Here is a 12,321-nt window from a genome sequence, read left to right on the forward strand (position 1 = left end):
ATGCAAGGGGAAACAAGGATTTTAATTGCTTTTCTTACCAGGAGCTTTCACTGCTGCATGTTTAAGCCTGTGAACCTGTGCAACTTTCCTGGACAAGCTAAAAGCAGGTCTGTAAGCAACCAGAAACTAATCTTTTCCAGGCTATGATTTTCCTTTGAAGCACAGAAAGAAGCTCAGTCCCCTTATTCTGACAGAGAAGGAGAGAAGGTGCATTCATGAGCATTTTTTTTTTCAGTGGAAAACCTGAATGAGGGATTTCTCAAAGCATGGGCATGGTCCTTTGACCCCAGCCACTCATCTGCAGTGGGGTGCGACGGAGAACTTCACCATATTCACAGAGCCAGGTCACCTGGACATTTTCTCTCCCTTTGCTCCCTAAGAAAACATGTTCTGAAGCAAAAGAGAGGGTGGGTCAGTCCCATCCTTCAGCTAGAACTCATCAAAGGAGTGTGCAATAATTGGGATAAACCCCTGGGCGTGTCCCCAGCTGATTGCCTTCTCCGCTCTAGGGTGAGGAGCCCAGAAACCCCAGCAAGTGCTGAACACCTGGCTAGAGCTGAACTATTTCTCTAAATTTATGGAGAAACTGATCAGTTGCACATCTGAATACCACTATGGAATGTGGAGATGTTTTTTCTGGTTTAAAGATAAAAGTAAAAGCATCGCCCGAGTAGTTGTGGAGGGATCCCAGCAAGGTTTGGCCCTGCGTTGGGCATGGAGCTGCAATGGGAGATTTAGGGGGGTGCGCCCCCCTCCTTCCACGCCCCAGGGAGATTTCCTCTTGCCCCCAAAAACCTGCACCCACTTTACGTCATAGAGCGCGGAGCCCAGCGAAGCACATGCGCTGGATGAGGTTGTTGTGAGGAGGGATGGAGGCCCGAGCTGCGCGCCCACAAAACATCCTGGAGGGCCTACAGCCCTTCCCAAGGAAAGACGGCCAGAAGGAGCAGGAATCAGCCTGGTCTGAACCAGAAGGAAGCTTGTCATGTGCCGGTTATAGGTTGAGATCTTGCACAGAGCTGAAAAGAAGACGACTGTGCGTGATGGAGAGTGCAGCTCTAAGGGGAACGCGCTGGCCTTTGCAATTCCCAACTTTATCAAACAAAACTTCTGCAAAGGACAGGGGTGCTTCGCAGCGAAGCAGGTCCTTTTCTGAGCACTCCTTGGGACATTGTTTCTTGGAGGAGCCTTTCTTGGAGGAAAACAGAGTGGAAGGATGCTGCCTTCACCCAACAACCCTCGAGTGACTAAAAAATAATATTAAACTAAATAATGTGTAAGATCCACTTTAAATTCGGTGTGGGCTCAAAGCTGAGTTGAAAGGAGTTTTTCAGAACCTGAAAACCGCTAACACGACTGTCAAAGAAGGGTTGGTGTCAATGCAACAAGCAGTCATTTCACGTAAAGCGATCCTAAAGTCCTGAACTGCCAGATCCTTAACATAATTTTAGGATTTTGCAGTTATGCTATTTTTTCTCCGCCACTTGTATTGTCATTTGGGGAGGGAGGCAGCTCAGGAGAAATACCAATTCATCAAAAATAATCAAGAGAAATGAGATTAAATCATTGGCCCTGACAGTAACCTATATTTTATCTCGCTGAATAAATTCTGGGGGTTAAAAACACAGTTCTGCAACCCTGGATCTGCCCACGATGGCAAACTTTGCAAGTTAATTTCCATTTCTCAGAAAAGCATAGTTTAAAAAAAAAAAAAAAAAAAAACCAAAAACAACCAAAAAACTGCCAACCAAACCAAACCAAATCCAAAACCAAAAAAAAAGAAGCAGCCAAAAACCCTCTTTGACTGTTTCTCGCTGGGTTTTGAGCAGTTCCCAGGAAAGGTCCCTGGTGGTGATGCCAACAGATCTGGACCGTCAATTGTGCGGTTGAGGAGCTGGGATTTCTGCAACCTCTTCTAAAGTGCAAACCTCTCATTTTTGATAGGTTTTAAAGAATGCAGAGATTAGGACTTTTTAACCTCCTGAAACCTGGAAACCTGCGGTCTGTCCTAAGCATTTCCCCCTGGACCTGGTCTTCCAGCTGCGAAGTGCTGCATCAGCTTCAGACCAAGGCAGGTGATGCAAGGTTGGCCTACACAAGACTTGTAGGTCAATACAAGCCATGGATGGGCCCCTGAGACCCTCCAAGTGCCTGCTGGGAGCTCTGCTGACTGCAGCAGCAGTCAAGATGCTTTGTTCTCATGTTGCTCCATGCCTGCCCCAGCAATGCCAAGAGCCTGATAGCTGCAGCTCTTCACCAGTGCCAGTCTCCCAATGGGTCCTTCCTGTCATTTCCATTAAAAATCCATCCCAAAAGAGGAATTAGGAGCAATCCTGTTCTTCAGCAGAGCCCACGAGTTAAGCCTCCAATGTGCTCTAAGGTCTTGTATCCAAATTACCTCCCATCTGGGGAGGAGGAGGGTGGAGGTGATGTGATGATGCTTCAGCTTGGACTGGGGACCAATAGCACGTTTAGGGTTTGCTTTTGGTGCGTTTGCTGGATATACCCAGATGCGATACATTCGATTGAGTACGTGCCTATACATATTATTTCTGGATACCTCAGTAAACTGTTCTGCCAGCCACTGGCCCAGGGTTTTTGCAGCCCGGCCCCCCACAGCCCCCTCACCGTGATGCTGGGGGCTGGAGATGGGAGGGTTTGCCTGTTAAGGAGTAGCCAGACTGCAGATTGTGAGACCCTAAGGGATTTCTCCTTCCTGGTACCCCAGAGATGAGATTGGTGGGCTCAGACTAGGAGATTTCTCCCATCCTGGCCCCACAGATGCAGCCAAAGCTTTTTCCATTGCAGGTCCGTCTGCACCACTTCATAGCTGATAACAGGCGGCTGCTGCAAGGTTGCACTGCCCCATAAGGTCCCTGAGACCCTCCTTTAAATCATCCAGGAGGCTTGGCTGTCCCTCACATGATGCCCCCTTTGCTGTTCAGCCAGCAGCATCTCTGGACCACCCTGTCTGGCTTTACAGGACCAGCTCTCCCCGGCCACTGGGAAGCTTGAGTAAGGGCTAGAGCCATGCATTTGTGTGGACAGCGGACCGACCCGTGCTGCAAACATGTTCACGAGCTGCTTGTTGCAAGAGTTACCCAATGCATTTTTCCACGGAGCATTATTTGCTTTGGAGGACGCTCCATGGCATGCACACTGGTGCTGGGCTGGGGAAGATTTTTCTCGCCAGGAAAACCATGTGGCTCAGGAGAAATTCAGCAGCAGGCTGCAAGACCCCACCTGTGAGGCAGTTCCTCTGGGGTGGGGGAGTTTTTCACCCCCAGCTAATAGGGAGCACCACCAGTCCAGGCAGACATTGCCACCCCTGGCTCGAGCACCCCCAGGCTGTAATTCACAGGGGGCCGCTGCAAAGGAAAAGCCTCCACATCGCTGAAGCTGGGCATTCGGCATGCCTCCCAGCTGCCCGTGTGCCCTCTCCTCTCTGGAGGCTTACCACCACCACAGAGCAGGGCAGGGTGGCCTGGACCCCCTTTGCTCAGAGCCTGCCTGCCCCAAGGAGGAGAAAAAGCAGTGTTAAGGGCTCAAGCAGCAGGTTCATAGGAAAATACAGTTAAAAAAAAAAAAGGCAAAACAACAGAGAATTTTATTAAGCTTCAGCCTCTCAGCCAATTTTCCTCCTCCTCTTCCACTTTGCACCAGGGCTGGTGGTGTGAGAGATGGATCCTCTGCCGAGGGGAGAGCACAGCGTCCCCCAGCCTGTTGGGGGTCCTCAGGGAGGGGTGGGCATGGGCTCCCCAGGCAGAGGGTGGATGGGTCCCAGGCAGAGGCTCCAGAAGCCATGTGTCCCGAAACAGAGGTGCGGACTGCTCAAAGGGGTGCAGGAGAACCCCAGGAGGGTGCTCCCCAGCAGGCAGGCAGAGCCCTGCCCGCACATGGTGCGGCACCAAGGTTAGGTGCCAAAGCTTGCGGGGACCCCACTGCTCTCCTCCTGGTTGCCAGCAGCCCCGGTGGGAAGGCCAGAGGGGACCAGATGGCTGGTTGAGCCTGGGCAAGTGTTTGTCCAGCCTCCAAACCACGAGCTCACCCCACAAACTCTCCTCCAGAGCCTGTCCAGTCTCTCCCATGCCGGAGATGGAGAATATTTGCAGCCATTGAAGCCAATTTTTGTGTGCGTCCCCTCCTGCACACCCAGAGCCATCTCCATTCCCTCTCTCTTTGTGTCTCTTTGCCCTTTTGCACTATCAACCGACCCACATCCAGCCCTTACCAGTGCAAATCACCTTGCCCATCGCTTTGCTCAAAGCCTGATCCCATGTTTGTCAGGTTTTAACTCAAGCCCCAGGGATCCACCTAGCAGCTCCTCGCAGCCCCATCACACCCCAGCTCAGCTCAGCTGCATGCCCTGGGGGCTTTACACTCCTTTCCCCAGCTCCTTAAGCCCCAGGAGGTTATTTAGCATCTCTCCTTAATTACAGCAGTTAACCCCCAGGAGGCTGGTTAGCATCTTCCCTAATTAACAGCAGCCCGTGACAACCTCCTCATCCCTAAGGTGCAGGAAGGAGGTCAAGGTCAGACGTGTTTCTGGGTTTCTCTGCTAAGCAGTTTCACCTTCTGTCTCTGCCAAAGTCTTGCATCGGCCTTAACAGCTTTAATTCCTGATTAAGTGCTCTCCTCCTGTTTCTCTCTGTCGTCATGCAGGCTGCTCCTGCCCTGGGTTTCCCTTGTGCGTCTCAGAGCTGTGCAACAGTTGCTCGGCTGGACCGATTTGAGTGACATCGATCTGCAAGGTGCTGGGCGTCCAGCTGCAGGTCTGTGGTCTCCAGGTGCTGCCCAAGGCATCGCTTCTCCTTCCTGCGCTTGCAACCCGTGCCTAGCCCAGCAAACCTCCGGCATCGGACAGGGAGCCCATACCCCCGAGGACTGCCTGCCACAGTACCAGCCCCGAGATGGAGGCAGATGCTGGCTACCAGCATGGGGCAAGGGCGTTAGCAGGGGGCATGGGAACCCCGTCACCCCCACCAGCAGCATCCCGTATCCCAGTGCCCCCCGGGCTCTCCCTCATGCCACTAGCAAGGGGGGACTGGGAGCTGCTCAGTGTTGGCTCCCCGGCACTGGGAGCCATGAGCCAGGGCAGGGACAGGTATTTCTGCACCTCGATGGCCGGACTCCGGCGGTCGGGGTCCAGTGTCAGCAAGCGCCGGAGCATCTCCAGCGCCCCGGAGCCGAAGCCTTGCCAGGACGCTGGCACCCCCTGCCCTGCCGTACCGCCCTGCCAGGCGCTGAAGTCCTCGAACTGGGGGTCGGAGCTGGCAGCCACGGCCCAGGGGAAGCAGCCAGTGCAGAGGCAGAAGATCAGGACAGCGAAGGCCCAGACATCCAGGCTGGAGTCCAGCTCCAGCGTGTCGGAGCCCTGGAGCACACAGAGCTCTGGCGGGGAGTAGGGCAGGGTGCCGGACATGGCACCCACGGCTGAGCCCTGCACACGGGTGAGCCCGAAGTCGCCCAGCTTCACCCGCCGACACTCACGGTCGAAGAGCAACACGTTGTCCAGCTTGACGTCCCGGTGCACCAGGGCACGGCTGTGCATGAAATCCAGCGCCTCGGCCAGCTGGGACACGCAGCGCTTCACCAGCTCCTCCGCCAGGCCCTCCTGCAGGCAGGGTGGCACCATCACCCGCCACACAGCCACCTCCCCGAAGGGGCTGCTGCAGCATCCAGACCCCTGCCCGGCACCGCTGGCCCATGCTTTGCTCCACAGCAACCTGTAGCCACAGACCTGCACTGCAAAAGCCGTCCCCATGCATAGCGGGAGCATGCACCCCACTGCAAGGATCTCCTCCCATGCATGGCATCGCTGCAACCCACTGCAAGGGGTCTCCTCTCGTGCACGGCGTCACTGCACCCCCTGCAAAAGGTCTCTCCCCATGCACAGTGTGGGCATGCACCCCACTGCAAAGGGTCTGCTGGGGCGGAGCGAGTGGGTGCTCAGAGCAAAGGGTCTCCCCACGCACACAGTGTCACTGCACCCCGCTGCAAAGTGTCCTCTCCATGCCCAGTGCCACTACACCCACTGCAAAGGGCATCCCCACAGTCAATGTCACTGTACCCCCTGCAAAGGGTCTCCCTCCACGCACAGCGTGGGCGTGCACCCCCCCGGCCGAGGGTCTGCCCACACAGTGTAGGTGGGTGCTCACTGTGCAAAGGGTCTGCACACACACACAGCGTCACGTCACCCCCTGCAAAGCTGTCCCGGCACCTTCTCCTCCGTCCTCCCACCCCTCCTGGCCCCCACCCGGCTCCTGCACAAAGCCCCGGGGCAGCACGCACCCCTGGGTTGAGGAGGGCACACAGGTCCCCAGCGGGAGCGAGCTCCTGCCCGAAGGCGAAGTGTGTGGCGCTCTCGAAGGCGATGGGCAGGGCGCGCAGGCAGGCGGTGTGGCTGGAGAGGCACAGGGCGATGCAATACTCCCGCAGGAACGCCCGCCGCTCCGTCTGCTCCTTCAGCATCAGCTTGAGGACCACTGGTGAGCCTGGGAAACAAAGGGCGGGGGAGGCGAAGGGGGGGGTCAGCATCAGCTGAGACACCGAGGCGGGCAGAGACAAGGTCTGTCATGGGGTGGTTTGGGCAAAGCTGGGGTTTGTCTGGGGTGGGTCAGGTGCCGTGGTGGGGCTGTGCACGTCTGTGCGCATCTGGGGAGCAGATTCCCCCAGCCAGCAGCAGAGTCATCCTCCCCTCCGTGCCCCCTCACCACCATCCCGGGGCTCTGTCAGCACCACGCGGCCGTAGGTCCCGCTGCCCAGCTCCTCCAGCACGGCGTAGTGCTCCTCCAGCTCCCGCTGTGGCATCTCCCGGCCCGTCTGCACCATCAGCCGCTCCAGGAACTCCTCGTTGTCCTCCCCGTCCTCATCTGACTCCTCCATGGGCCCTGGGGAGAGCCAAGCCCCCCGCGCTGCTGCAAAGCCTCGCCATCCCCAGCCCCTTGCATGGGGAGACGGTGTCAGCACCAGACTCAGGGCCCCAGGGCACCCAGTTGCAACAGCCCAGTGCAGCCCAGCTCAGCCCTAGTGGAGCCCGGATCAACCTAGTCTGAAGCATCCCAGTCTAGCCCAGTTCAGTCCAGTACAACCCAGCCAAGCCCAATACAGTCCAGCCCAGCCCAGCCTGGTGGAGCCCAGACCAACCTGCTCTGAAGCATCCCAGTTTAGTCCAGTACAATTCAGTCCAGTCTAACCCACCCAAGCCCAATCCAGTCTACTCCTGCACAGTCTTGTGAAGCCCAGACAAGCCTGGTCCATTCTTCTCTAGTCCAGCCCAGTTTAGCCCAGCCAAGTCCGGTCCCGTCCAGTCCAGCCCAGCACAGCACAGCTCAGTCCAGTACAGCACAGCTCAACCCAGTACAGCCCAGTCCTACCCCAGGGGCTCTCCCCACAGTGCACCTGACCGGGATCAAGCCCTCTCCCCCAGGCACTGTGCAGACATAGGGGTCCCAGCTGGTGGAAAGGCACAGCCCCGCACAAAGAGGTGATGAGGACCCCAAAATGGCCCTGTCCAGCAGGGCCAAGCATCCCTGACAGGGGCCACAGGGAGCTGGGACACGCACTCTGATGTAGGAGGGAGGTCAGCCTCACACCACAGCCCAGAGGTGAGGCAGTGAGCCCCAGAACTGCCCAGAGGAGGGACAGGCAGCTGCGCATCGCACCCCACATCACCCCACGGCAGCAATCAGGAGTCCCACTCTCTCCACCTTACACCCCCTCCATTGCAAGGGTTCAGAGCTGGCTCCCTCCCACCCCACATCCCCCAGTGCAAGGGGTACAGCCTGTCTTTACCTGTCCCCTCATCCTCCCTTTTGCAAGGGGTCAGGGCTTACCCTCTCCCCACATCCCCCCATTGCAAGGGGTCAGGGATGACTCCTTGCTCCTCCATCCCCAGCCCTGAAGCAGGACCCTGGTCCCTTCTCCCATCCCACTACCTGCAGTCCCCTGCGCTGGTGCAGCCACAGCGAGGTCACCGCTACGGGCACCTCCAGGTGTGCAGGGCTGGGACAACCAGCCCGTCCCCCCGACGCACACACCCCCCGCTGCCGTGGGGCTGAGCCAAGAGGGCCATGCAAGCAAGCCAGAAGCAGAAGGCAGGGTCGAGTGTCGCTCAGGGCTGCACGGGGACAACCAAGCAGCCCAGGAGCGGTGCGTGCCTCACCTGCGTCCCCCGCTGTGTGTCCCAGCAGGGTTGGGTGCTACCAGGGCACGGCTGGGTGCCCCCAGCCCCACGGCCACCCCCAGCACCGTAAGCTGTGACTCAGACTTTCCTGCCCGCTCCCATGCCACCGGCCCGCGCTAATCTCTGCCGCTTGCGGACAGGGAACATGTGTCAGCCCCAACGCGTGCCGAGGGCCAAAGATAGGCAGAAGGCAGGACAGGCAGGGCATTGCACATGGGGACAGACGGACAGGATGGAGCTGGAGATGGGGGACAGACAGGGCATTGCACGGGGGGACAGACAGAACGGATATGGGGGGACAGGACATTGCACGGGGAGACAGACAGACAGGGTGGAGCTGGAGATGAGGGGCAGACAAAGCGTTGTATAGGAGGATAGACAGGCAGGGTGGGGAGAGGGGACAGACAGTGCATCACCTGGGGGACAGACGGACAGGATGGAGCTAGGGATGGGGGCTGAGCCGTGCAGAACCCGGCGGGCTCGGTGCACCCAATGCAGGGTGAGGAAGCAGGGTGCAGGCCTCTTGGCTGTCCCTCAGCATGCTGCTCTGCACTGTCTGTCTGTCCCTGTGCTGCTCGTCCACCCAGAGAAGGGGCCTGTCCCCAGCGCCACGCTCTGTCCATCCGTCCCTCCATGGTCTGTCCATCCGTCTGTCCATCTGTCCATCCCTCCATCCATCCCACACAGCCCTTGGTCCATCGGTCCCCACGCGCCTAGCTGCTTATCTTGGCTGTCCCTGCCTGTGCTGTCTGTCCATCCACCCATGCACCCTGTTCTGTCCATCCTCCATGCCATGCGTCATGCTGTCTGTCTGCCCATGTCCACAGTCCCCTGTGACAGCTGCCCCATGCCACCTCTGTTTGCCCCACCATGCAATACTCCATCCCGTCCGTCTGTCCTTCCTCACAGTGCTGCCTCTTCATCAGACCAATCCGCTTTGCTTCCCCAAGCCGTGCTCCCTGACGTCTGTCTGTCCCCCCACGCCCAACCCCATCCTGTCTGCCTGTCCCCCATGCGATGGCATCACGATGTCATCCCACGACACAACTCTAAGCATGTCACGACACGGCCAAACGATGTCATGACACAGCTCGGTCACGCCAGGACACATCCTGACCACGCCACGCCACAGCCCAGCCATGCCATGACACAGCTCGGTCCTGCCATCACCCTGCCGAGACACAGCCCAGCCATACCACAACCACACGCCACCTGTGCCCCCATTGCCACAGGCCCCCCCCCACCACCACCACGTCCCAGCACAGCCCCTGCCCCAGCCTGGCCATGACCTCTCACCCCACTGCAGTGGAATCCTGGGAGGACGCAGCAAGTCACAGGCATCCTTCTACCTGCCTCAGTTTCCCCTCCCCAGTGCCACCTTCCTGAGAGGATGTGGGGGACCTGTTTTGTCATGTCCCCCCAGTCACGCAGCATCTCACAGCTCCGGCTTCTCCCACCTACATGCCAGCTGGCTCCCACGGGGGTGTGGGGCAGGGACCAGGAGCAAGCTGTGGGCACCAGACCCCCAGGTGTAGGACAGGATGGTTTGGGGATGGGGGGAGACACCAGCCCCAGTTGCTGGCCTGCACCGATCCCCAGGACTGAGGCGTCATCCCGTGGGGCTGGCACCAATGCCAGGAGACACTGTCCCCACACCGAGACCCCTCCGCCACCACCCCCAGCCATATTGCCCCCCGTCCCGTGTTCCCGCTGTCCCCCCCCAGCTCTGACTCACATCTGGGCCCCCTCAGCGGGGCGTGTTCCTGGGGGGGTCTATTTTGGGATGGGGCTGTCAGAGCCCGGCTGGCGGCACAGGCGCCCGGTGTCCTGCCAAGGAAGTACCGGCCGTGCCGAAATGCAGCAGTCAGCCATAGGGGTGTTGCCGGAGGGGGGGACACACATGGAGCCAGGGGTGCTGGGGACATTTCCCCAGGTAGGAGCAGGGGGAGCACAGCGCACGAGGGTTGGGGCATCCTGCTCATCCCTCTGCCTGCACTGGGGGCTGTGTCTGCCCCAGCATCCTCCCTCTTCCCGTATTTCCCGAGCTGGATCCCTCCCTCTCTCCCAGTATTCAGGGACATACCCTTCCCTCGACCCCCTTCCAATAACCGTCTTCCTCCCTCTCCCCACTTCCCATAACCGTCTCCCTCCTTCTCCCCAGTTCCCAGGACCATCTCCCTCCCTCTCCCCGGTTCCCACAGCCATCACCCCTCCATCTTCCCAACTCCTACAACCATCTCCCTCTCACTCCCCGTTTCCCACCACCATCTCTCTCCCCCTATTTCCCACAATAATACCCATCCCTCCTCCCATTTCCCATGACCGCCTTCCTCCCCACAGCTCCCAGGACCAAATCCATCTCCCTCTCCACCTGCTCTTTCCCCCCATCCCATCTGCTCGCCAGGTCCTGACCCCAGCCCCGCTGGAAGGTAATTAATACTTGACAGCACATTAGTGGGACCCGCTTGGCGAGCGGCCGACAGTGGGGAGGTTGTGTCCCCCCCCATTGCCCCCCCAAGTAAGCAGAGGCTGCTCCCAGGGGGTTGTCATCCCAGCCCCTACCATGGGACAGGAACTGGGGGGCTGTGACCCCTCCTGCCCCACTGGGGACCATCCCCGGGGATCCGGCAGTTCAGCCACAGCGGCACGTCTCTGGCCTCAGTGGCACGCGGAGGATGCAGGCGCCTGTCCCTGTCCGTGCCCCCCTCTTTGCTGGCTGGGGTCCCGGGAGCGTGGGAGGGAGCGCGGTGGCAGGGCCGCGGGGGCGGAGGGACGGACAGCTGCGGGGGCACCGAAATAGCCGGCGGGCAGCCGGGCCAGGTGGCACCAGCTTGTCCCCATCCTCGTACCCAGGGCTGCGGGAGGGGGGGGCACAGCCCGGTGCTGAGCCCCACGAGCCACCACCCCCCTGCCCCTGTCCTCACTGCCCCTGACCGCATCCCCCTGTCCCTCTTCTGTCATTGCAGGGGGGAGATGTGCCCCCTTGGGGGTCCCATTGCCCATGCCCTGCCCCTCTGCAGCCCCTGGCCCCACTGCACCCACATCCTCTGTACCCACAGCTGCCGTTGCCCCATGCCCTGCCCCTCTGCAGTCCGTGGCCACTCATGCCCCACAGTCTGCCCCCCCCCAGCCTCTATTGCCCCACTCCCTGCCCCTCTGCACCCATAGGTCCCATTGCTACACACCCTGCCCCTCTGCAGCCCATGGCCCCACAGCACAGCCATCCTCTGCCCCCCTAGTCCCCATTGCCCAACACCCCATCCCTCTGCCCTCTTCACCCCCATCACCCCACACCCTGCACCTCTACAGCCCCTGGCCCCGCTGCGCCCGTAGGTCCCGTTGCCCCACGCCCTGCCCCTCTGCAAGCCCTGTCCTCCATCGCCCCACGCACTGACCCTTTGCCCCCCTGACCCCATTGCCCCATGCTCTGCACCCCGAATTCCCACTGCCCCACACCCTGCCCCCCCTAAACCCCGTTGCCCCACTTCCCCACCCCCCAGCAGGGCCCAGGCTGGCCCCTGCCCCACGCCACGGGGCAGAGCGGCGGGCAGGTCGCCCCCCCCTCCCCGGACTGGGCAGGGTGCTGGGAGCGGGACAGGTGGCGGCCGGATTAGCACTAACGAGCTGTTTCATAACGGGGTCGGGAGGCCACAGCGGGGGGGGGGGGGGGAGCTGGGGGGGGGGGGGGGGTGAGCGTGGGCAGGGGGCCAGGCTCGGCTCAGCCCCACACCTGGGACAGCCGGGCTCCTGCGCTCACCCCACTGCTGCCCCACAGCACGGCCCACGGCTGCGCACGGGCACCCCATGCTGCCCCGTGGGGCTGGGTGCCCACGTTCCCCGCGGCACAGGCACGGTGCAGGCAGACGCTCACTTCTCCACGTTTAATGACCCCGCGGGGGGATGAGGGGCTGGGGCAGGACCCCCAGCCCCCCCACCCCCACCCCCCGCTGCGACCCATGGCCTCCTGTGGGGTGCCGTGTGTGGGATCCTCATGGAGCTGCCCGGGGAGGGACGTGGGAGGGATGGTCCGCAGGGGGACGCAGCAGCTGTTCAGACTGGGGGCTGTCCAGGGGCAGAGCCGCAGTGCTCAGGCATCCTGCAAGGACAAAAGGATGACCTCGGCTTGATCCGGCCCT

The 12,321-nt window shown here is 60.2% G+C and overlaps 1 protein-coding gene across 1 annotated transcript; it reads right to left on the reverse strand.

The window, feature by feature from the left end:
* Positions 1-4,694: 4,694 nt before the first annotated feature.
* LOC104341359 (putative serine/threonine-protein kinase SBK3) lies at positions 4,695-6,885 on the reverse strand. The gene is made up of 4 exons (XM_009954423.2): positions 6,714-6,885; positions 6,292-6,494; positions 4,984-5,614; positions 4,695-4,927 (listed from the first exon to the last, which is right to left on the reverse strand). The coding sequence occupies exons 1-4, from the start codon at positions 6,883-6,885 to the stop codon at positions 4,695-4,697; spliced, it is 1,239 nt and encodes a 412-aa protein (XP_009952725.2).
* Positions 6,886-12,321: the final 5,436 nt, after the last annotated feature.

The sequence above is a fragment of the Leptosomus discolor genome, unplaced genomic scaffold (assembly GCF_034619465.1).
Source record: "Leptosomus discolor isolate bLepDis1 unplaced genomic scaffold, bLepDis1.hap2 HAP2_SCAFFOLD_27, whole genome shotgun sequence".
In the NCBI taxonomy this organism is placed as follows: Eukaryota; Metazoa; Chordata; class Aves; order Leptosomiformes; family Leptosomidae; genus Leptosomus; species Leptosomus discolor.

What these genes read in the sequence shown, in the direction of transcription:
- LOC104341359 (XM_009954423.2), bottom strand. Translation starts at nt 6,885, where the DNA reads ATGGAGGAGTCAGATGAGGACGGGGAGGACAACGAGGAGTTCCTGGAG. An exon ending in GTGCCCTCCTCAACCCAGGG is followed by an intron (nt 5,615 to 6,291) that starts GTGCGTGCTGCC and finishes CCCTGCCTGCAG; the next exon opens with GAGGGCCTGGCGGAGGAGCT. An exon ending in TGGGATACGGGATGCTGCTG is followed by an intron (nt 4,928 to 4,983) that starts GTGGGGGTGACG and finishes CCATGCTGGTAG; the next exon opens with CCAGCATCTGCCTCCATCTC.